The sequence below is a fragment of the Dendropsophus ebraccatus genome, chromosome 9, assembly GCF_027789765.1.
Source record: "Dendropsophus ebraccatus isolate aDenEbr1 chromosome 9, aDenEbr1.pat, whole genome shotgun sequence".
NCBI lineage: Eukaryota > Metazoa > Chordata > Amphibia > Anura > Hylidae > Dendropsophus > Dendropsophus ebraccatus.
The window spans coordinates 55,036,612-55,063,045 of record NC_091462.1 but is presented as its reverse complement, the minus strand read 5'-3'; the positions used below and the strand labels follow the sequence as shown (position 1 = coordinate 55,063,045).

The window sequence follows — 26,434 nt, the reverse complement described above, 5'->3', positions numbered from 1 at the left end:
ACTGTCAGGTGCTCTCCAATGCATGCTGACCAGAAATGAGCACAACTAAAGCATGCTTGAATTCCTTGTGCACCAATTGGCTGTTTTCATGTTTTCCAGAACTCCTTAGGGCTGCATCCAACTTCTTCAGCCTCTGGTATTTAAATGCAAAATGATCGGACTCAAGCATGCTGGACTTGCGGTCATCTGTAGTGCTCATGTCAGACTTTGTAGAAACACATCCTATTGATCTAGAATTGCTACTTTGTAGGAATATTTACAAAAAAGGCATGCTTGCTAACAGATTTACTGCTATAAAATATCATGTAGGGATGGTCTTTAGCTTGCCGTGCCAAGGATTTTCTGGATTAACCTTTTTTACTTACCAGTAATTACATGGATGAGAATGCCTTCACACTCACAGATGTAAGGAGGTGGGTACATGATCTCCTTGCAAACAAAGTAAAAGTCTGTATCATTCTCACTGAAGTTCTGTAATTGAATGGTGAACTGACTTTCTGATACAGCGACTCTACAGTTATGACACTCAACAGGTAACCAAGAGGCATTGAAAGCTCCGACACAAACACTGCTTGGTTTGTTAAACCCTCGGACCAATATCACCTTGAATTCCTTGCTTTTAGCAGTAAAATTGTGGTGAAATGTTAAATTGTTGTTTTTGTAAGCGTAGAAAATAACTCGGTTTTTCGCATACGATGAATCTGAAAAAGAAGACAATAAACTTAGTGATCATTTTATTATTTAAAGTAATATTTCAAACATAGCAAATAAATGTTATTCTTTGTATAGTGAAAAAATATACAGTCTTCCATTATACTTTTTGTATCAATCCTTCACTGAGAACCTTATTTGATTAGGTCTAACCCTGGCCATAAAGGACACACAGTGTTGTTTGCATTCCTCCTCTTCTTCCTCTTATACAGTAATTTGCCAGCAGTGCCCCCCAAAAAAGCTTTTCTCGGTCTTCACTGAAACATTTTTCTTTTCCCTTACATCCCCCATCCATCGGCATATATTCCTCCAAAAATACTGTGACAACACCCTAAGTGCTGAGGAAGATATTTAAGATAAAGTTTATTCTGATGAGTTAGATGATAAAAGTCAGTGTTAGGACTGTGATCAGAAGAAGGACCAGGAGGAGTTGTAGAACATGGTGGCTGAAATACCTAGCTTTCTTGGAAATGGTAGTAGTATCACTTGTAGCCATGGGGGTGGTAGTAAGGATACTGGTAGCACTTATTGGGAAGATGAACGTAGGGGCACTGTTAGTCCTGATAGCAGTAGTAGCAGTAAGGGCACTTTTAACTGTGGTGGTGGCAGTAGTGAAACTGATTGCCCTGGTGGTGGTAAAAGGGGCAGTGGTAACAGAGGTGGTGGTGATGGTATAGCCATAAATATCCGTAGTGGTACTTCTGAGGTGGGAATCATAAGAGTGATCAAAGAGCCACCTAGGCCATCCACATAGCAACACCCCTGAGGAACAGTTTCATCTGGGGGCCTCGATTTCATATGACACATTGTTGGAGAGTGGGAATTTGTAGCCATCAAGAGAACATGAGGCCTAGCCCTCCAACTATACCTACTATATTCCACGCTCTTCACTAATATGCAACCTTTTCTTAAAATTTGTTTGTCTGATTTGTTTTTTGTTGGTTTTTTTTGTTTAATCCACAGCCCGATTTAAGATATTTTGCCATTTTATACATATGCTAATGCAGTCATCTGGTGCAGTGGAGACTGGCCCAGAGCCTCCAATGCATATGTAGGTCTGCTGCTCGTGAAGCCCGCCTTCTGTTTTCCCCCAGCCCTGGCTCCTTTGTCGGCTCTGGCAGTTCTGGAGCTGACACAGAAGCTGGGGTTGGGGGAACACAGAAGGCGGGCTTCACGAGCAGCAGATTTACATATGCATTGGAGGCTCTGGGCTCACCTCCACTGCACCAGATAACCGCATTAGCATATGTATAAATGTTGAAATATCTGGAACCAGGCCATAGAGAAGCCTTCTAAGGGCTTTTTCCTCTAAGACCCATATCACACTGACATCCCTCATTAGATTCACAGGTTTAACACATTCTAAGACATTCAGTCACATTATTTTCTTACAGCCTACCAGTGTGCTCCTCACTCTAGGCCCAGACCTCTGGCCAGCCTAGGGCCCTATTACACGGAACGATTATTGTGCAAAAAATTGTTATATCGTTCGAATTTAAACGATTTTCGTTCTGTGTAATTGCAGGCAATGATCAGAAAATCGTTCGTATGTCATTGATCGTTGATTTAAATCTGAACCTAAAATGATCATTAATCGTTCTCTGTAATTGCACATTCGTTCGCTCAAGTTCCGCATTTGTTCACTAATCGTTCAGTGTAATTGCACATTGTTCATTGTTTTGCTATGATCAGACGATTATAGTAATGATCGCAATAACGATCGTAGTAATGACCGTAACTAACGACCATCGTTCTGTGTAATGTGATGACCGATTTTAGGTTAACAATAAACAATCTCGTTTGCGATCATTTATTGTTAGTCGTTAATCATTAAAAATCGCTCTGTGTAATAGGACCCTTATGACACCATACACTGCTACTATCACCATAACATCTACCACCTAGTCAGATGCAACGCATCACGTAATGGCACTTCCATACTGGCAACCCCTCTTTCTATAAAATGACATTCCAGGAACATAGTTCCTAGTGTCATCTGCTGAAAAGGAGTGGTGGATTCAGTAAAACAATGGTTCACCAGTTTCAACGATACATTCCAGGAATTGATGGGTTGATTGGCATAAACATTACAATACAAATTCATATGTTCAGCATTACCACAATAGAATGAGCAGTAACACATTGTGCATCATTGCATTACTGCAGAACATCACAACATAATAACATAATGAAGAGATAATTATGTGCGTTTGAAGATCAACCCCCTTACAGCTCCTTTAAGAAGTGAGTTAATTTTGGTACTCATCATTGTTCTTTATTATCATAACAAAGAGCTAGATGAAATCTGTTTCTAATATAATCAGACTTTTTTTTAGTAACATAAAACTGTGGTTAATCTAACCAGCCACAGTTTCACTACATCATATGGAAGACCCCTCTGCTTATGTGAACAATCTACTTCCTTTTTTTTTTCAGGGGTCCTCCCCAACAAAACATTCAGCTCTAAACACCTAACTCAGTAACCCAGATTACCTCTTCTGCAGACAGCATAGGTTAGCTAACCGTATCGGCTCAATCTTAACACAGGAAGTCATGTGCAGTAAATAAAACCACAATATAAAGGTGAAAAAAAACATGTTTTGCCATCATTCTTCAGAGGCTTTGTAAAAGGGAGACCTCTTAATGTGCATATGTATATGTGAATTACAGACAACTGCCCTCACATTAGCACTACAGTGGCGATCACCTGATCAATATTGGTCTAGGTCCCAAGTCTCCTTGCAGATGCTTTTCTGTGGAGAAGATGTGGCTATGTAATGGGCAGTGGATTTGGACCCAACCAGTTTGACCTTGATATAGGCCAAGGATCAGAGTCTATGTGTCCTCTAGGTCTTCACTCTTTATCCAGCTCCAAGATGCTAAAGCTAGACATAAAGACTCGCGTGGTCCTGGTGTGGGTAGTGGCTAGTTCTAAGAACTGACTCTCTGTTCATTTTCAATACAACAGCAGCTTCGGTCCATTAAAGGGACAGCTTTTTAGTGGTGGATGTCCATTGACTGATTAGCTCCACCCTTCTGTCTGACATGTCCTAACAGCAATGTTGTAAGTGTGTAACCATTACCTAAGGTTTCCCACTACCCAAAGCTATCCAGCAGAATTCTTAGTAAGTAAAAACTGTAAAAGAGAAATAAAGCAAACCATCTTTAAAGTCATTCATCTCTATATACCCTGTGTTTTAGTTTAGGGATGTTAAGGGGCAAGGAAACCAGAGATTATATGTTTGTTAATGGAAGGAGTACAATTTTAAACATTAAAATAGTGGTGTTGGCACATTTAGTATGATAGAACTTGCTTACCCATGGTTACACCCAGTACATTTTCACCTGCAGAAACTATGGCTTGCATTTACACCGTCACACCTTAACTTATTTCCTTCTTTAGGCTGCTTAAAAATAATGAAACATTATCCAGTAGGTTCAATTTTTTAGGTCTTGGCTTGAGACATTAACTCTTTCCTCTGTCAGCCATTTTTTGCAATTTTATGGACTGCAGCTGTCACTAAATAGTTAAAATCAATCAAGTAGCTTCACAAGTCACAAATGTAGCCCTAAGATAACTCATAGACAGTCAGTGTCTTCTTTCTTTACTCATGAAATGTAATGCTTTTCTATGTCTGAGTTTTTTTCCAAGCACAGGCTTCTATGCTCAAAACATAAGGACAAGTATCTATAAACTACTATTGATCTTTGAGTGCTATTGCTATCCTTTCAGTTCTTTATCCATTTATAGAGTAGAAAAGACAGCACGCACTGCATACGTAAAGTGTCCCCAGACCCTGACTGACAATCTGGTAGGCCGGACAAATAACCAGTGGGGTGCCCAGATTGTGAGTTAGTGGACTGCCAGCTTAAAAAAAAATGGCAACTTACCTGCCGCCACTCCCCAGCAGCTCCTCTTTCGGTGCGTGTTGTCTTTCAGCTTTTGGTGAAGGCAGCTTGGTACTGAGACACAGACTGCGGCAGATGTCCCCTGCACACATTAACCTTCATCTGCGTGTGTGCATCTTAAAGGCACACACAGGTTTATGTTCTCCTGGGAATCTGGGACATATGTCCAGGGTTTCCAGGAGGGCCCTCAAGCACAGCACAGAGATTGTATTGGTGGGCTCCGACATCAATGCTGTGCTTGAGGGCCCTTGCTATAAGATTTATAGATATTTATAGATATTACATTTAATCTTTTTCTGTTTTGTTTAATTTTAGAGACATTGTACCAGGTACACGGAGAGGGAACTGAGGCCCTGTTCTGACTATTGGGGGAAGATGAGGGCAGCACTGCTTTGCACTTGTTATTAAATGGGATTAGCCAGGAGTTCTGTTTCTTCTACAATAAAAGCCCAAACAGGTTGCTTACACTGAAAAAGAAGGGATAGCAACAGAGGATATATAAAGATTTGGATAGGCATTTGCTGGGAATAGAAATTGGGGGCTTAGTGGCTACTACTGGGGGTTGCAATGGCTACCACTTTGGGGGCATGGAAAAATGTCACTGATCTTCATGATTGTCTATGGAGAGGGGAGGGGTTGAGGGAGGCACCAAAACAGGACAACAAAGAGTTAATTAACAGCTACATGACTGGGCTGTATAATCCTTTGTTCTCTGCTCTCTGCTGCCGACTAATCTCCCTCCTCCCCCCTCCCCTCTCTATAGGTTACACAGGGCCCAACTGATGTAAAAGAGTCGAGATTTCCTGATAATGAGCAGTGGATGAGAGAGAGGGGGGGGACCTGGGGAAAGGCTTTCTGAATGCAGATAATGGCATATTTGCCTAATAAACCCAATTATAAAGGTTTTTTTTTAAAATCGCCCGGACTATTGATTTCTGCAAAAAAAAAAAACAACAACAGTAATACTTTAAGGAATTCCATCTGCTACTGGAAACAGTGGCTGTTGATACTATTGGGTATTCTGGTTGGAAAACATAGAACACATGGAAGGTTTACCTGAGCTCTGCTGCAGTCGCTTGTCACATAATGGAGGCAGTGGACACGAATCGTCACCAACTGTGGCACAATTTTCTCCTTCCACAAAAAACCCTGTAAATGAATGTAGATACAAGTACACAGTAAGTGTGTTTATTTGTCATTTACCAGGACATCTAATCAAGCTGCTTCTGAAAAAATACTTAAAAGATTGTTGAAAGATTGGCACCTATCCCTACACCCAACTCCCTTATCTTATTTTTGGATAATATAAACTGCTAAAAAATAATGACTTGGCTTTATCTCAAGCCCCAAATATCAATGACAACAATCAATACAATAATATAAGGTTCCAATGGGTCTCTGAAGAGTTCTCACCATAGGGGCCTAACCCCAAAGGAAACAGTTATTGTCTTTTCCTTCCCTTCTTAGCGCTATAACTCTTTTATTTTTCCATCTACAGAGCCATATAATTACACTGTACAGTGGCACCACTTTACCATTAAATGTACTGTGAAATAAAAGAAATTGCATTCCCCTGCACTAAGGTTGTAAATCAAGCCTGAATAGGAGGGGAAAGGGTACAGCCAGCGAGACTAAAAGTGGCTACTCTTCCATAGTTAGTGTGAATTAGCAAATAGAGCATGCACCATTCAAAGTTGTTTTTTCACTAACGTCAGCATTGCATTGAATACATCTACACAGTGGTGGAACACCATTCAGCAGACATGTCAGGTACTGGAGGCAGTTTCTGGGCAACAAGAGACCTGACAGGTACCTTTTAATCATGCTAGTATACTAGTAGAGATGTTGGATGCACTCTTAGGCTAGGTTCACACTATGTAACTGTGCGGCTGTATTTTTTATGCGGCTGTAAATGTGCGGATGAAACTACGGCCGTGGGAAAAAATAGACATGCGGCTCAAAACATACGGTCATTTACTTGGAAATCTGGTTCAACTAAAAATAACAAATAAAATCTTAAGAAAGTGATGCAAACACCTCTGGATGCATCTGGGAAAGCAGGGAAACAGTTTACATGAATTGCTATTACCGGGGTTTGCGATCCTCTGCACTAATGCCGATGTCTCTCATGGTTAATCTATTAAAATAATAAAACACATTTTCGTTGTAATAAAGTCCCTTTCGTTGTTCAATAATTAAATTTAAACTAATCCATCATTTTGCAATTAAATATACTGTTAAAATAAATATATATATAAATAAATGTATATTTATATATATATTTATTTTTTGACAGTATATTTAATTGCACAATGATGGATTCGTTAGAATTAAATTATTGAACAACGAAACTGTCACGAACGGCAGGTGAAGACAAGACACTCGACAGTGGGCCCTAAATCTGACCCCACCCACTGTCACCTGCCTACTTGCCTCAGTCGACCCTAGGCGGTCGCGGACAACCACGAAGACAATCCCTATACTGTATACGTGCAGAACATAAAACGCAGACAGACAGACAAACAAAATGCGGAGAGTCAACTAGCCGAGTCAGGAACCAAACGAGCAACGCAGTACAAAATCAGAACCGAGCGGAGAGTCAGGGGACAGGCAAAAGGTCAGAATCCAGGCAAGACAAAATGGAAAAGGATAGGACAGAATACAAGGGACTGGGGAGCTGGGATCAGAAACAACTAATAGCCAGCGATTAGAGGCTGACACTGCAAACACTTTATACTGGATCAGGAGCCCGGACCAAAGACTGATTGGTCCGGCCTCCTGAATCCAGACACATAGCAGCTGGTGCGCTGCAGGCTGAGTGGCAGAGAGATCCGTCACTCAGCCTGAGCTCAACAGCACTCAGCTGCTTGGCCGGGCGACGTACACTAACGCGAGACCCGCGGCTTCCCTGGTTACTAGGGACGCCGTCGGGTCTCCGTGACGTCACCCGGCTCGGCCGAGGAGGACGGCGCTGCGCTCCAGCCAGACCAGACGACGCTGGAGCGCGGTCAGGTAAGTTACTGACATTACCCCCCCTCTTCAGGAGGGGCCTCCGGACCTCTACCTAAGGGACCAGGCTTAGATGGATTTTGCAGATGAAACTGTCTAACTAGACGTGATGCATGCAAATCTCTACTAGCTACCCAAGTGCGCTCCTCTGGTCCAAATCCTTTCCAATGAACTAAATATTGTAAAGAACTCTGAACCCGACGAGAATCCAGAATTCTCTCCACCTCATATTCCAGTTCACCTTGAATGACCAACGGAGCGGGAGGAGCAGACGGAATCACTGGATTAACAAATTTTTTCAATAGAGATTTATGAAAAACATCGTGAATTTTCAGACTCCTAGGCAACAGCAGCTTAAATGAAACTGGATTTATGATTTCTACTATAGGATAAGGACCAATGTATTTAGGAGACAGTTTACCAGATGGTGTCTTTAATTTCAAATTTCTAGTGGAGAGCCACACCTTGTCACCTACCCTGTACTCAGGGCCAGATATGCGTCTTTTATTAGATTGTTTTTTACAATTCTCTTGAGCTTTAACCAGGTTCTGCAGAGCCTGGGCCCAAACTGTGCACAGTTTTCTGTAAATTCTTTCGGCGGATGGATTAGTGGATTCGGACGCATGTACAGAAGAACAACGAGGATTAAACCCAAAATTACAAAAGAACGGCGACATTTTGAGAGACTGACTTTCACGATTGTTCAGGGCAAATTCAGCCAATGGTAAGTATTCTCTCCATTTCTCCTGTGAGCCTGCCACGAAACACCTTAAGAATTGCTCCAGTGACTGATTTACCCTCTCCGTTTGTCCATTGGATTGTGGATGAAAGGCTGAAGAAAATGACAAAGATATACCTAGGCGACCACAAAACTCTTTCCAGAATCTAGATATAAACTGTACCCCCCGGTCAGACACAATATTCTCTGGTACCCCATGCAACCGTAAGACATGACTAATAAAAAGAGAGGCCAAAGTACGAGCATTGGGCAGTTTGTTGAGAGGAATTAAATGACACATCTTCGAGAACCTGTCAACAACCACCCAAATCACCGTTTTACCCTTAGAGGGTGGTAAATCAGTTATAAAATCCATGGAGATGTGGGTCCAAGGTCTAGCAGGCAGAGGCAGGGGTTGAAGAAGTCCCTCCGGTAACCTGCGAGGAACCTTGGACCTGGCGCAAATCTCACAAGCTTCTACAAACAGTTTAGTATCCGTAGCCCAGGATGGCCACCAATAATGACGAGACAGTAGATACTTGGTACCAGCAATACCTGGATGACCTGCCAGTACTGAACAATGTGTTTCTTCCAACACTTTCAACCGAAGATTAGGGGGAACAAATAGTTTATTTTCCGGGGTGTTTCTAGGTGCCATGGACTGAGACTGAACCACCTGAGCAGCCAGATCGGGCTGCAGAATTGCCACCACCACCCCAGGAGATAAGATGGTTTCGGATTCTCTTACAGGGACCTTTTTAACACTGAAACTACGAGATAACGCATCTGCCTTTACATTCTTGGAACCTGGTCTGAAGGTGATTTCAAAATCAAACCGTGCAAAAAACAATGCCCATCTGGCTTGCCGTGGAGTAAGGCGCTTGGCTTTATCTAAATAAACGAGGTTTTTATGATCGGTAAGAACTTTAATTTTGTGTTTAGCCCCCTCTAAAAAATGTCTCCACTCATCAAATGCCCACTTAATGGCAAGGAGCTCTCTATTGCCAATGTCATAGTTGCATTCGGTCTTGGAGAACTTTCTAGAGAAATAGGCAACGGGTCGGAGGTTAGTGAGTGTTACGGGACCTTGTGAGAGGACAGCCCCTACACCCACCTCTGATGCGTCTACCTCGACAATAAAAGGTAATTCAAAGTTAGGTTGAATCAACACTGGAGCGACAGAAAAACATGTTTTGAGTTTGTCGAAGGCCAGAATGGCTTCAGGAGTCCAGTTATCCATATCGGAACCCCTTCTGGTGAGATCGGTTAAGGGTTTAGCAATTACTGAGAAGCCTTTAATAAATTTTCTGTAGTAGTTGGCGAAACCCAGAAATCTTTGAAGAGCTTTAAGATTCCTGGGGCGTTCCCACTTTTCAATGGCTGCCACCTTAAGGGGATCCATACCAAAAGAACTAGGGGTGATTTTATATCCCAGAAAAGAGACCTCCTGAACACCAAACTGGCACTTCGACAACTTCGCAAATAACTGATTGTGTCTTAACAGTTCCATAACTCTGCGAACATGATTGACATGTGAAGACCAATCTGGAGAAAAAACCAAGATATCGTCCAAGTACACCACTACAAAACGACCCAGGTACTCACGAAACACATCATTGACGAAGCGTTGGAAAACTGCAGGCGCATTACACAACCCGAAGGGCATGACTAGGTATTCAAAGTGTCCCTCGGGGGTATTGAATGCAGTTTTCCACTCGTCACCCTCCCTTATTCGAATCAAATTATAGGCCCCCCGGAGGTCGATCTTAGAAAACCACCGGGCCCCCCCAATCTGATCAAACAAATCTGGAATCAAAGGGAGCGGGTGTTGATTCTTAATGGTGATTTTATTTAGCTCCCGATAATCAATGCAGGGACGTAATCCACCATCTTTTTTGCCTACGAAGAAAAATCCGGCCCCAAGGGGAGAACAGGAGGGACGGATGTGACCCTTATGTAAGCTTTCCTTAATATAATCCCGCATAGCTTCCCTTTCTGGTCTAGACAAATTAAAGATACGCCCTTTCGGGTATTTAGATTCAGGAACCAAATCGATAGCACAATCGTATGGACGATGAGGGGGTAGTTCATCCACCGATTTTTCATCAAAAACATCACAAAAATCAGACAGAAACTCGGGGATCTCCCCTTCTAATGAAGAACATCCTGTTAAATTTAAAGAAAGACAGTGAGCAGCACACCCGGGCCCCCATTGGACGAGCTCTCTGCTTGCCCAATCAAAAACAGGGTTATGCTGGGTCAACCAGGGCAAACCTAAAATAACATTGGAAGACAAATTGTCCATAACCAAAAAATCAAGACACTCCGAATGGATCGACCTCACTTTTACTTCTAGAGGAGGAGTGATATATTTCACTCTACCTTGAGCCAGTGGTGTAAAGTCCGCCCCAGTAATACTCAGCGGGCATTTAAGCTGAAGTGGACATACCTCCAGACTGGACCAAAACCCGAAATTAATAAAATTAGCGGATGCCCCTGAATCCACATGGGCCATTCCCGAAATACACTTCTCACCCAAACATAGTGAGATGGGGACCATTAATTTATTCTTATCGAGTGGTACCTGTGCGCCTGAGTGACCCCCTCGATAGTCACTCAGGCGCTGGAGTTTTCCGGCGATGATCCAGGCTTGGAAGTACATTCCCGAACACGATGTCCAGCTTTGCCACAGTACAGACACAGATTATGTTGCATACGATGGGCCCGTCTAGTTTTCGCATCGGTAGCCCCGATCTGCATGGGTTCCTCCGGAGGTGGTAACGGGGAAGGAGGAGGTTTAGAAGGAGACAGAAAAGAGGTAGGGGTTTTACAGAGTTCAACGATTCCTTTCTCCCTACGTCTGTCCCGCGTACGACGATCCACCCTGATGGCTAACGTCATGGTCTCTTCTAACGTTTCAGGGGGAGGATAAGCTACCAACCAGTCCTTTAGCTGCTCCGATAGGCCCACCCGAAACTGATAGCGCAGAGCAGAGTCGTTCCAACCGGATGGGATACACCACTGGCGGAACTCTGCGCAATAGTCCTCAACTGGCCTTTTACCTTGTTTTAAAGATGTCAATTGTCGCTCGGCTACAGCAGTCCTGTCAGGGTCGTCATACAATAAACCCAAAGCTGAAAAGAAATAATCAACCGAGGTTAACTCTATGGCGTTGGGAGGAAGAGAAAATGCCCACTCCTGTGGTGGCCCCTGCAACAGTGACATGATAATCCCCACTCTTTGGGACTCGTCCCCCGAGGAGCGGGGGCGTAGTCGAAAGAACAGTCTGCACCCCTCTCTGAAGGTCCGGAAATTCCTTCTATCACCCTTAAATTTTTCTGGGAGTTGTACCGGTGGTTCAGGGGGGGAAGGGGTGGTCATAGTAACTTGTCGGGGAGCAGCCTCCTGCTCCTGAACCCGTTCAGCAAGGCTCTGTACCATAGAGTTTAGGTTCTGCATTTGCTCCAACAATGCTTTCATAGGATCCATAATAGAAATCCTGGTGCACGTCACGAAACTGTACGGGCTGGCTATTCTGTCACGAACGGCAGGTGAAGACAAGACACTCGACAGTGGGCCCTAAATCTGACCCCACCCACTGTCACCTGCCTACTTGCCTCAGTCGACCCTAGGCGGTCGCGGACAACCACGAAGACAATCCCTATACTGTATACGTGCAGAACATAAAACGCAGACAGACAGACAAACAAAATGCGGAGAGTCAACTAGCCGAGTCAGGAACCAAACGAGCAAACCAGTACAAAATCAGAACCGAGCGGAGAGTCAGGGGACAGGCAAAAGGTCAGAATCCAGGCAAGACAAAATGGAAAAGGATAGGACAGAATACAAGGGACTGGGGAGCTGGGATCAGAAACAACTAATAGCCAGCGATTAGAGGCTGACACTGCAAACACTTTATACTGGATCAGGAGCCCGGACCAAAGACTGATTGGTCCGGCCTCCTGAATCCAGACACATAGCAGCTGGTGCGCTGCAGGCTGAGTGGCAGAGAGATCCGTCACTCAGCCTGAGCTCAACAGCACTCAGCTGCTTGGCCGGGCGACGTACACTAACGCGAGACCCGCGGCTTCCCTGGTTACTAGGGACGCCGTCGGGTCTCCGTGACGTCACCCGGCTCGGCCGAGGAGGACTGCGCTGCGCTCCAGCCGGACCAGACGACGCTGGAGCGCGGTCAGGTAAGTTACTGACAGAAACTGATTTTATTTCAACGAAAATGTGTTTTATTAATTAAATATTAATTGGTACAGGAAGCTCCATAAGCCGTTATTTCATATTGCCGGCAAAAAAGCATTCTGTACTAATCATCACTTTACTTTAATGAAAACATCAAATGGTTCTTCTAATTATGTTATCACAATAGCATTATTAGAAGAAACATTTAGAATTATATGTGCGCTCAGCTGATTGGCTGATCGGCTGAGCGCACATATAATTAGCGGGTCCGCAGCACAGTGACTTCATTGTGCTGCGGACCAGCGAAGAGGACACATCGGGGTAAGTATAGAGCTCTCCCTACCCCCTCCCCAGCACTGCACCCCTCCCAGCAAGGAAGGGGGGTCACTTAACCCCTTCCTTGCTGGGATGGGTGCAGTCTGACATCAGTCTGGCCCCCAAGGGGTTAAGGGGGATGCAATACATCCTCCCTTAACCCCTTGGGGGCCAGACTGTAAGCAGCGATCTGTAAAGATGCTGCATACTGTAAGGAGCACAACACCGCTCACAATGATCGGTGTTGTGCTCCTGTTTGTGTGTTTTTTGTGTGTTTCTCCCTTTTTGTTTTTCAGATATCGGTATCCTGGGGATTACGTCGGATTCCGTGGACTACGTCGATGACCAGCGTTTTTTTATATATAAAATGGCCAATGAGGGGTGTGGGGGTGTTTTTATTTGAATAAAAAAATTTTTTTACTTGTGTCTTGTCTTTATTTCTTTACTTTATAGACTTAGTAGTGGAAGCCGTCTAATAGACGGAATCCATTACTAAGTTGGGGCCTAGTGTTAGCCGGTATAAAATGGCTAACACTAACCCCCTATTATTACCCCAGTACCCAATGCCACCAGGGGTACTGGGAAGAGCCGGGTGCCAGTGGTCCCGGAGCGTCAAAATTGGCGCTCCTGGACCGGGCGGCAGCAGGCTGGTAAGATTTAGGCTGGGGAGGGCCTAAACCAATGGCTCTTCCCACCCTGGTGTTACCAGGCTGCTGTCATTTTGTTTTTAACCCGGCTGGTTATAAAAATAGGGGGGACCCTATGCGTTTTTTTAATTATTTATTTATTTAAAAACAAAACGCATAGGGTCCCCCCTATTTTTATAACCAGCCGGGTTAAAAACCAAACGACAGCAGCCTGGTAACACCAGGGTGGGAAGAGCCATTGGTTTAGGCCCTCCCCAGCCTAAATCTTACCAGCCTGCTGCCGCCCGGGCCAGGAGCGCCAATTTTGACGCTCCGGGACCACTGGCACCCGACTCTTCCCAGTACCCCTGGTGGCATTGGGTACTGGGGTAATAATAGGGGGTTAGTGTTAGCCATTTTATACCGGCTAACACTAGGCCCCAACTTAGTAATGGATTCCGTCTATTAGACGGCTTCCACTACTAAGTCTATAAAGTAAAGAAATAAAGACAAGACACAAGTAAAAAAAATTTTTTATTCAAATAAAAACACCCCCACACCCCTCATTGACCATTTTATTAAAAAACAAACAAAAAAAAAACGCTGGTCATCGACGTAGTCCACGGAATCCGACGTAATCCCCAGGATACCGATATCTAAAACAAAAAGGGAGAAACACACAAAAAACACACAAACAGGAGCACAACACCCATCATTGTGAGCGGTGTTGTGCTCCTTACAGTATGCAGCATCTTTACAGATCGCTGCTTACAGTCTGGCCCCCAAGGGGTTAAGGGAGGATGTATTGCATCCCCCTTAACCCCTTGGGGGCCAGACTGATGTCAGACTTCACCCATCCCAGCAAGGAAGGGGTTAACTGACCCCCCCCCCCCCCCTTCCTTGCTGGGAGGAGTGCAGTGCTGGGGAGGGGGTGGGGAGAGCTCTATACTCACCCCGATGTGTCCTCTTCGCTGGTCCGCAGCACAATGAAGTCACTGTACTGCGGCCCCGCTAATTATATGTGCGCTCAGCCGATCAGCCAATCAGCTGAGCGCACATATAATTCTAAATGTTTCTTCTAATAATGCTATTGTGATAACATAATTAGAAGAAACATTTGATGTTTTCAATAAAGTAAAGTGATGATTAGTACAGAATGCTCTATTTACCGGGAATATGAATTAACGGCTTATGGAGCTTCCTGTACTAATTAATATTTAATTAATAAAACACATTTCCGATTAAATAAATTCAGTTTCGTTGTTCAATAATTTAATTCTAACGAATCCATCATTGTGAAATTAAATATACTGTCAAAAAATAAATATATATATAAATATACATTTATTTATATATATATTTATTTTAACAGTATATTTAATTGCAAAATGATGGATTCGTTAGAATTAAATTATTGAACAATGAAAGGGACTTTATTACAAAGAAAATGTGTTTTATTAATTTAATATATTAACTATTAGAGGCATCGGCATTCGTCATCATTGCCGGCTATTTTTGAAGTACTCCGTACGGACCGCCTGTCAAGCCACGGCGGCGTTTCCAGCCGCAAACAATGGTCTTGTTCATTTTTTACGGGTCCGTTTACGATCGGGCCGTAGATTCATACATAGTGTGCACTGTGCAGCCGTATATCCTATACTTTCCAGCGTACGCATGAACCACCAAAAATACCGCCGCACAATTACAGCCGCAAATACAGCCGCACACTTACATAGTCTGAACCTGGCCTCAGGGAGTCCTAGAAAACATGGATACAGCCTGTGGCCTGTATGTGTGTAGCTGTTTATATTGTGTATTCATGTGAAATGTGTATACTGTATATGTGAGTAATATGTATGTATTTATGTAATGTGTGTCTAATCTTTATGGGGGGAGATTTATCAAGCTGGTGTAAGGTAGAAGTGTCTTAGTTGCCCCTAGCAACCAATCAGATTCCACTTTTTATTCCTCACAGAGTCTTTGAAAAATAAAAGGTGGAATCTGATTGGTTGCTAGGGGCAACGAAGACAATTCTACTTTAAACCAGCATGATAAATCTTCCCCTAATATGTATAAATATGTGTACGTTTATTGTTTATACGTATGGGTGTGTCATGCTATGGTATGGCATTACAAGGTATGTGCACAACGTAGCAGCACTATGTAAGTGTGTGATGCAGCAATACTAACTATGTGTGCAGTATAATAGTACTGTCTGTAATATAGCAACAAAATGTATGTATTCTTGGCAACACAATGTAAATTTGCCCTCTCTATATATATAGCGTAACCTCTTCCAGAAAACCACACAAAATAGTTTTTAAAAATAATATATGGTGAAAATCCAGTACATGAAATCTAGTTTAGATAAGAGGATGGTCAAAGAAGTGGTCTTTTGGAGAGTTTTCACTGGATAGATAAATAGATAGACAGATGTGATACCATTATTAGATTACAAAAAAAAAGTGATCTTTGCAAACACTTAGAACAAAAAAGCCCATTTCTAGATGTTTACATATAAATGAAAGGGGAAAGAGCAGATAATTCAAAATGGCATTTATGCTTGTGTATTGTGTAACACATGGTGGACACATTATTAAGGCTATGTTCCCACTTCGGAAACATACCAGGGTAATATAGACAGACGCAAATAATGGTCATGATTGTAGGCGATCATTGTATGATTGTATCATGATCATTATTTGCGGCCATCTATATTATGGCGGTCATTTATACAGTGTGTGAACATCCATCTCAAAGGGGTTATCCAGCGCTACAAAAACATGGGCACTTTCCCCCTACTGTTGTCTCCAGTTTGGGTGGGGTTTGGAAACTCAGTTCCATTAAAGTAAATGGAGCTTAATTGCAAACCACACCTGAACTGGAGACAACAGTAGGGGGGAAAGTGGCCATGTTTTTGTAGCGCTGGATAACCCCTTTAAGATAATTCAAAGCAATAACATCTTTTTATGATAAAATTGCTAGGCAAGTTGGTAGGACAGTGACTAAATCTGGAGTATAAAAGGTTTCTTTTTATGTTATATGGAAACAATGTCACTAAAAGCAAGGCAAGAGGGGAACATACAAGAGCACACATAATCTGGACGGCTGGGCAGCAATGAATTGATTAATTACGGCAATTAAATGATGCAGTAACACAATGATTTTGATACTATTTTGACACATTTTTTTTCTGTGATTCCATGAAAATCAATGGAAAAATTGTGCTATTTTACCACAATTGTGCAATTTGCGGCAAAATCAAACTTGATTACTCATGCCTTGAAGTTAGTGATGAGCGACTACTAAAATGCTCGGGTGCTCGATACTAGAGACGAATATTTCCCGATGCTCGGGTGCTCGTTTCGAGTAACAAACCCCATTGAAGTCAATGGGAAAATCGATCATTTTTGCAGGGGACCAAAGCTCTGCACAGGGAAGGTTGCGTAAAAACCTTGAAACATTAGAAAATGATGGAAGCAACACAGAAGTGGACAGGAACCAGCAGGGGCAGCATGCACAGGACACAGCACAGTAAGGATAGGAATAGCTGAACTACAGATCCCAGCCAGCCAAGAGAATGTCAGCAACAGGACAAATTAACTACTGACAGCTGCACTACAAGTACAAGCCAGCAGCCAAGTGAGCAAAACAAAATATGTTTTCAAAATTTTAAGCCCTTAGAAGGATTGTTGGGCTCTTCGTGTCCGATTCCTGCCTAACCGCACACTAATTCCCTGCCTAATCCTCCCCTGACAGACAGCAGCTCTCTCCCAGTCTCTTCCAGCCTGTGTCTCGTGCGACCACCGCGGGACCTGATTATTATATGCCCAGGTCATCTGATCTGGCCAGCCAATCGCTGCTATTGACATATAGGGTTCCCCTGTGATGCTACGAGCTCCCAAAGACTCTCCTGCATGATGAGTGGCTGAAAAAAGCTGCCAAACATGCAGGAAGAGGAAGATGCCATTATCTCGAGTATCACGAGTAACAAGCACCATTGAGTACCCTAATACTCGAATGGGTACCAAGCTCGGATGCTCGCTCATCTCTACTTGAATTATGTTCGCACATTCAGGTGTTTAATTGCAATTAATGAAAACAAATCCAGGAATGGGTTTGAATAGATGAGATAGATGAAATCTCAGTCTTTCTTTTATGGTCTTTCTTCCATTAATAATCTGTTCCTGGTTTTGGCTTCAATTAAAAACCTGACTGTGTGAACACACCCTTGTAAAGACTCTGAAAACGAGCTCCCGCTTGCTGCCTCCCATCAGGCCTTGTAAGATCAGTGGAAGCAAGTAATTTGAAGATCATTAATAGGTAGCAATAGGGAAAATATTTAAGACATGGAGCAGAAGAAGAGCTACAACCTGACTGCATTGAGGGCAAGTGGAAAGAAGTCAACAAGTGTTATGATTTGGCCATGTATGTGAGCAGATGGTTTTCACCACCTTGAAATCTAAGGTATGCTGAATGCAAGAAAATACATTCACACCATGCAGATCTTTTCCCCCACAATGCATTATATCTTTTATAGGATTCAGCACTCTAAAAATATGCACACAGTGGTTTACAGCAAAGGGCATTCAGTTGCTGACCATCCCAAGAAATTACAGTGACCCCCCCCAAAAAAAGATCACAACACTGCTTAAAAAACCTTGCATGAATGAGGTATCCTCCAAAATAAAGGAAATTAATTGAGGTTATAACCGCTTCCTGTAGTGTAAACTGATTATGACTGTGGTATTTGCACCTGATATTAAGGTTTAGGGTTGTTTGTTTTTTTTACTGAATTCAGTATTACATTATCTTTCAATTGATATATAAGTAGAATTTACCAAAACACACTTTTTTTTTATAAACGTGCAATGTTGCAAAACATAATTTTATAAAGTGTCCACAATTTTGACCTCTAATGTGTCTTTATATATATATATCTTATTTTACTACAATGTAATTGTCAAGTCTAGGGAACTGAATGACATGAGACAGGTGATGCCCTGGCATGTCCCTGCCTAATTGCCTTGACTGCCCTAGGCGGCATGGACAACTGGTCGACAGTCCCAATCTTTACAGGTGTGACACAGAACAAGACAAATAAAACACAGGAATAGCAAGGTCAGAGTTCCGGGTCGGCAACTAGCAGTGTGCGTGGTACAAAAATGTAATCCAATAAGTAGTCACAAAGTCAAGCCAGAAAGTCAAAGATACCAGTCTAACAGTATAACAGTCAGAACAATTGCTAGGTCAAGAGGTAACTCAGGGTATGAGGCTCTATCACAGGCAGGGAATTGTAGACAGGGAGGATACTTATGGAGCCTGGAGTCCCAGCCCCAGGCGTTATAGGGGCCTAAACTCTGGCCTCAGACCCAAACTACAGTCTGACTGGTGGTGCTGGCCACCAGTCAGTCATTGATAATGACGTTATGTGGTCGTAGCCCGTAAGCCATCTTCTGTATGTGTTTTCACTCTGAATTATTTCACTGATTTATATGTCATCTATTTCATTAGTTTGGAGTTGAACTAATTAGAAATAAGCAAATTTACTGTAATAACGAAGCGAAGCCTACTTCTATTATACTCACTACAACTAGGAGAATCTTCCCAGGACTGGATCCAGCTTTTCCCAGCACCTGGTCACAGAGCAGAAGTGAGTCCTTGCAACTAGTTTAATTTGGTGAAGTTACCACTTGTATTGAATGCACTCAACAGGGCCTGTTAATGTTATCACCATATGATACTTTAATTTCAATATTATTGAGGTTGAGACTTCTGACTCATAGCATACTTGCACTTTCAATTTTGCACAGTTTTGTTACATTAACCCTTCAAAGTGGCGGCAAGGTGTTTTTTTCTGCTCTTACTGCTGTTATTGCACACCTGAGAGTGCCCTTTATTGTGAAGAGGTATTTCACATCATGATGCCAAGTTAAAGGAGAACTCTGGCGAAAATTATAAATTACTGCTATTGAAAAATCCCAAGTCTTTCAGTAGTTATCAGTAGGGATGAGCGAACCGTCGGACTTTTGGTCCGACGGCATCTTTGCTCAATTACTATGCCTGTGATGCCTGCGATCCCGGGTGCATAGTTGCAATCCCGGGAATCTGGGGGCAGGATCTTCCAGGGAATTCAAGATACATTCCCTGGATTTCCCCTTTAAAGGAAATAGGAGAGGGGCTTACAGGAAGGGGTTGCATAAAAAAGGCATCCCTAGTCTAAGCAATGCACTGCTGCTAGTGAAAAGCTGCACAAGGGTCAGCTGTCCAGAACTTTATAGGTGGTCAGAAGGAAGCCTTGATTTACAGATTCTCTCCTGCACATCCCTCACCCTCCTGTGTTCTGCCTTGGTATCTATGATGGACTGAGCCTAATAACATCTGTAAAGTTAGTGAAAGCAAGACTATAGACACATTTTTGGGATATAACAAAGCAACATTTTTAAAGGCTATACATTACAGATTTTCTTGTGAGCACAACAATAGTGTATGAAAATGATCAACTCCATCTCTTTATGTCTGACGTGACAGAGCCACCAGGCAGGCTGAGCTTGAGCCAATGCAACATGCTTTTCATGAACTTAACATGGGAGATTATGTTATGACCCTCTAAGCACCTGGCAGTTCAAGAACATAGCTGAACAAGCTAACCTGCACTAACCTGACTAGCTGTCAGAATGAAATTTGTAACTGGTCAAATAATTCAACTGTGAGCAGTAAAAAAAAAAAAAATGCATACAGTGATTTGCAAAAATATTCACCCCCTTAGATTTGTACTTATTTTGTTACATTACAATTTTTGTCTGAATTGTGTGTTAGGGTGCCTTCACACCTACCGGATCCACAGCGGATCTCACTTCTGCGGATTCGATGCGAGAACCGCTGCGGATCCAGTATCAATTGACCCCTATGATAGCACATATTCGCAGCGGGATTAACATCCTGCTGTGAATATGCTTTAACTCCCTGTTGCCCGCAGCCCCGCTGTCGCATCCCCCATCTCCGGCGGCAGCACATCCTGAGCGGCACCAGAGCCGGCAGCCTCACTGCAACCGGGCCGCCGAGCAGGTACTGTATGCTCTCGGCGGCGGGCTGGGGTGGGCTGATGCGGGGGATGCGACGGTGGGTCTGCGGGCACCAGGGAGTTAAAGCACATATTCACAGCGGGATGTCAATCCCGCTGCGAATATGTGCTATCATAGGGGTGAATTGATACCGGATCCGCAGCGGTTCTAGCTTCGAATCCGCAGAAGTGAGATCCGCTGTGGATCCGGTAGGTGTGAAGGCACCCTTATGCATATTTTTCTCTTTTCACTTTGAGAACTTAGACTCAGTTGTGCAAACTGAGTCTAAGTTCTCAAAGTGAAAAGAGAAAAATATATAAAAAAAAAATAGAAATAAAAAGAGAAAAACATTGCCATTTTCTTCAGAAGTCACATGCTTAGTGAAATGAAGTCCACCTGTGTGCAATCAAAGTGTCACATGGTCAGTATTTACACACCTTTTCTGAAAGACCCCAGAGGCTGCAAGTAAGAGGCACCAAACAATACCATGACGACCAAGGTGATCTCCAAACAAGTCAGGGTTGGGTTGTTAAAAAAATGTCTACAAATGTCCGCTCCATGGAAAGGGTAGATACAACCTTGAGGACCGCCTTGAAAACTAGGATATAGCCATAGACATAGGCTGTATCCCAGTTTTCCAGGCGGTCCTCAGGCTGTATCCACCCTCTTCATGGAGCGGGCAGACAGCGGGAATCAGAAGCCGAGAGTTCAGGTTCATATGAACCCGAACCTCGGACGGTTCGCTCATCTCTACTGATGATCCCTCACAGCATCATCAAATCCATTATGATCAGATGGAAAGAATATGCTACAACAAATGGTAGCACCCACCAAAACTCTCAGACTGGGCAAGAAGGGCATTGAAAGGCTAAAGGAGCTGAATAGTTCCCATACAAAGACTGGAGTATCTGTCCATATGAAGGTGTTCTGGTCAGATGGGACCAAAATTTAACTTTTCGGACACAAAGGAATCCAGTATGTCAAACCAACACACCTCTCTCATGACCCCAAGTACACCATCCCCACAGTGCAACATGGTGGTGGCAGCATCATGCTATGAGATTGTTCTTTAGCAACAGGGACTGGGAAACTGGTCTGGGTTGAGAGGAAGATGGATGGAGCTAAATACTGGGATATTCTTGAGAAAAACCTGTTTCAGTCTGTCAGTGATTATAGACTGGGACAGAGTTTTATTTCCAACAGGAATGTTACCATTCACCAATGAAAACCATTTAACTTGAAGAAGCTGAAGCATTTTTATCTAGAGGAATGGACAGAAATCCCAGTGGCAAGATGCGGCAAGGCCGCAAGAGGTCGCTCTACAAAGTACTAACTTTAGGGGCGTGAATAGTTGTGTACACTGACTGTTCTGTTATTTTGTCCTGTTTGCTTCATAATAAAAAGAAAACAACATCTTTAAAGCTCTCAGCTTGTTCTTTCCATGAAATGTTGCAAAATCTCAAAAAATCCATTTTAATTCTAGGTTGTGAAAAAACAGTTAAAGGGGTGAATACTTTTGCAAGCTAATGTAGATACATACACATACTATATGGTTACAAGTATTTGGGCACCTATACATTATACCTACAGAAGTTTTTAGGACATCCAATTTTAAAAATATAGCTATAATTATATGAAGTTGCCTCCCCACCCCACACAGTTATAACAGCTTTCACTTTTCTGAGATGTTCTACAGGATATCTAGAGTTGCAATTGTAAGGTCAGAAACTGACGTTGGACGAAATCTCGCATTTGTTCCAATAGTGGCACCATACTAGAATTCAATGAGCTCTTAAAGGAAAAGGCCGGCAGATTATAAATTCCAGCAGCTGGCAGTAGCAGTAGGGAAACTAATAACAAGTACTAACTTACCTCTCCCCGTGCCCGCGGTGACTCGGGGAAAATGCCTGTGCGTATTGATGCACTGGTCACTCAGCCGACTCAGCGCTGGAGATCCTGTGCCCGGCAGGGGTCCCGTAGCCAGTCCCACCACTCACCGCAGGCACGGGGAGAGATAAGTTAGTACTTGTAATCAATTTTGCACCCCTGTCGGCTGACAGATTTTTTAATGCACCGGACTTCTCCTTTAAGTACAATCCATTATTTCACAAATGTTTTCAAGACTTCTTTGGAAGGTGACTGATTTTTTTTCACCCTTATCAATAGGGCTGAATGAATAGACAAATAGGAGATCTCATGTCCTGTGACAACAAAGGGAGGGGGAACTTAGTTTGGTCAGAGTGGACCCAGAGTAGAGGATTTTGCATGTCCAGAGTGGATAAGAATGAGGGGAAAAAACAGGGCAAAGGTGCAAGATAGGTTATACATGTATATAAGACATAAGGTGGTATTGGTAAGGGGGATTGTTTAGAATATTGTTATTGTTAACCGGATAACCCCTCTAATATCACCACTCTAACAGTCTGTTTAGTGCCCCATTGTGCTGCTCATGATTCTGCGTTTCACCCTAAGGTGAAGGGTGCGCCCTTAGATCAGTTAGATTATTCAGTGGCAGCAGTGCACAGGGGTGTGTACAGGGGTGTGTATGGCTGCTGGCAAATCAGCATTTATCTTCACTGCGCCAGTCTGTGCAGAGGGATACCTGACATTACTTCCTGCATTTGGTCTCTTTTTTGCTTTTACAAAAGAGGTTATGGCCCTAGTGTTGGAGCCACGACTGTTTTTAGTAAGTGAGACACAAAGTGGCAAATTTTAGTAAGTGAGACACATAGTGGCAAATTTTAAAGCATCGTATTAAAAAAAATAAACAAAATTGCTATGATGTAGTATATCACCTGCTGATTTACCATTATTATAAATAATAGTGCTCATTTAACTGATCAGGAAACATAATGGAAATTTGTTTAGTAGCAAACAATGCCTGCCAAGTTGCTCCCCATTATAAGAATGAGTATTGATAGTATCTTATAGTATTTGAAAGGTGGTAATTGTTCCTTATGCTCTTTCATATCTACGATGTCCTCAATATTCCCCATGTGTGCATTTTACTATAAACCTAGCGACTTTTGCTGCACTTTTTCATGGATTATTATGACTAGATATACTTAATTGGTGAATCACTCTCATATACATAGTTCACTCACTCAAATAATAAGCAAAATATTTTTGCGTATTGCTAAGGATATTCAAGTCTTTTAAATACTCACCAATTACAATCAGATCAAACACTGAACCTTTTCGGTCTCTTGTGTACTATATTAAAGAGGTTATCTAGGCTTAGAAAAACATGGCTGCTTTATTCCAGAAACAGCACAACTCTTGTCTCCAGTTTAGGTGGGGTTTCGCATTTGGAGCTTAACTGTAAAACCATACTGAAACTGGAGACAATAGTCGTGCTGTTTCTGATAAAAAGGTGGCCATGTTTTTCCAAGCCTGGATAACCCTTTAAATTGAAGAGTGAACTTGTTACAGAAAATTTTGTAGCATGAGGCCCCCATTTTCAAGATGCCAGCAAAACTGCTTTTTTATACAGTTTGTTATAATTCTAGGAGCTTATTTATGTTATGCTCCTATGTTTTTCAAGGTTTAGAAGCCCTTTAAGGAGAGTATTTGGTTATCTACCTGTATTCTGAATGTGAAGCATATCTGCCCCCCAAAAATTTTAAGTTTCAGTTTAAAAAAATTCTTGATTGGATAGGGTCTGAGAGTTTAGACCCCTGCCTTGGCTAACTACTTCACTTCCTGGCTCACTGCAGAAGACTATTTTCCTCACATCAAAAAAGATTGTCTCCATAGACTTACAATAGAGACCATCTCTCATAGCTCTGTGTAACAATCAGTGTGGGTCTGAACATTAAGACCAGACCTGTCAAATCTTTTGACATGTCAAAAGATATTTAAAGTTGCTTTTTTAAAGGGAACTTGTTACCATGAAAATACTCCCTGAGCAGGGGCGTAGCTAGGATTCATGGGGCCCCATAGTAAAAAAAAAGCTGTAAGGGCCTCCCCCTCCCCTATGCACAACACAAAGCACTGTATATATATATATATATATATATATATATATATATATATATATATATGTGTGTGATGTGGCCAAAAACAGAATCTCTTGTGCCAATGGCTGCTTGCTCTGTCAGTACACTGTTTTTAACTATAAGGGCCCATTAGGACCCCTTATGGTTAAATACATGGGTACAGGAGCAGACTACCTTTTGCTTAACCCCTTTATGTAGTGCTGTGTGTAAGTGACCCTAGGTTCAAAAGACAATGAGATATCTGTTTTACAGCTGGTGCACTGATAACCCCAGACCTTTGATGGAGCTCTAAACATTTTCTACTTAATTGGTCAGGGCTTATCAGTGTAGTGAAGCAGAGATCTCTTTGTCTTCTACCTTTTTGTGTTGCAGCATGTAAATAAACATTAGGTCACTTACACACTACAGTACATAAGTTCAGTAGAAAGACAGGATGGGTCTTATCTTCTCCCCCGGGCCCCCTTCCTGCACAGGCCCTATAGCAGCTGCCTACCCTGCCTTTATGGTAGCTACGCCATTGTCCCTAAGCTATTGTCATCATGTCATAGAGCAGGAAGAACCAAGCAGATTGATATCTATCTTTATGGGAAAATATTTAGTATAGCTTGTAATGTATTGATTGAAATCTCTGATTTCTGACACAGAATGAGAAGGGATTTTAATCAACAAGTTACAAGTTTTACTGAATATTTTGCCACAGAGATATACTGTATATCAATCTGCTCAGTTCTTCCTGCTCTATAATATTGATAAATTAAATAGCATTGTCTTGGTGAAAGGTTTCCTTTAAGACAAGTCTACTTCTATACCTGAAGGGCTTAAGCGAAACAAAACTGATACAAACACTTAACAGTTAAAAAGATTTTTCCCCATAGACTGGTTTATACATTTTCAACAAAAAAATGTCAATGTCAAATCATGTAAACCTTTTATTTCAGTTGTTGCCAAAAGTTGGACAGTTAATATGTATAAGACAAAGATGATTGTATTTATCACTAATTTAATTATACATTGTCTAATGACATTGTCTGCTCACAATGGTAAAATATGCAAAAACGTAAAAAAAAACTATTACCTACAACACAGGCTATAGTTAGTTTGTAAAACTAGCCATCTGACATTACATAACAGCAGTCTTAAATTTAAATAAGATGGACACCATAAGCACTGTATGTATTTGACATAATCTAAATATAGATTGCTAATGGACTTACCTATACTTTGTACCAGCATGATCAGACCCATAGACCAGATCTTCCCCAGAGCCATGGTTTTAACAGTGACAAAATAGTATAAAGTCACTGTTACCTTATCATTCATACATTACTAGAGCTGGAGGATCAATCAACCAAGGTTGGTTGAGAAGAAAAACATGTTTGACTATTATCTTCAGACCCTACAGTGACTATAACACTTGTCTCTCACTTTTTCCTAAGCCTGTCTCCTCCTCTTACAGCCTATCTTACTAAAATTGTTACGCAATAAACTTTCATTCAGGTCGAGAATATACAAGACAGGAAACCACGATTATGACTTCATATTTTCTACACTACATTTAAGCTACACTACATTTCCAATTCCTTTTTCTATTATCACAGAACAACAATGAAATCACAAATATAAGACTAGGCTCATACAGAGGGAAAAACAACCTATATATGACCATAATTTGGAGTGAATATAAAACAATATGTGCACAGATATTGAAAAACTGTCTGTATTTAGCAAAAGCTGATGGTAAATAATGAGCATGTTCATTATTTGGACAATCCTAATCAATTACGGCAATTGTTCAATGTGGTGTAGCATGGCCATGTAAATTTCCATTTCCATTGAGCGCATTATTATGCTAAAAATACAGCCGTACTATTACTTCCAAATTCCGAACAT

General features: G+C 42.2%; 1 protein-coding gene across 1 annotated transcript in view; it reads right to left on the bottom strand.

Annotated features, from left to right (window-relative positions):
- CD28 (CD28 molecule) overlaps positions 1-25,960 on the bottom strand; it is a 32,741-nt gene extending 6,781 nt beyond the window's left edge. Inside the window, exons 1-3 of the mRNA XM_069983409.1 lie at positions 25,759-25,960; positions 5,677-5,769; positions 366-701 (exon numbers count right to left, since the gene is read on the bottom strand). Coding sequence (XP_069839510.1) covers positions 366-701; positions 5,677-5,769; positions 25,759-25,864 — 535 coding nt within the window. The 5' untranslated portion in view covers positions 25,865-25,960. The remainder of the gene's footprint in view (positions 1-365; positions 702-5,676; positions 5,770-25,758) is intronic.
- Positions 25,961-26,434: the final 474 nt, after the last annotated feature.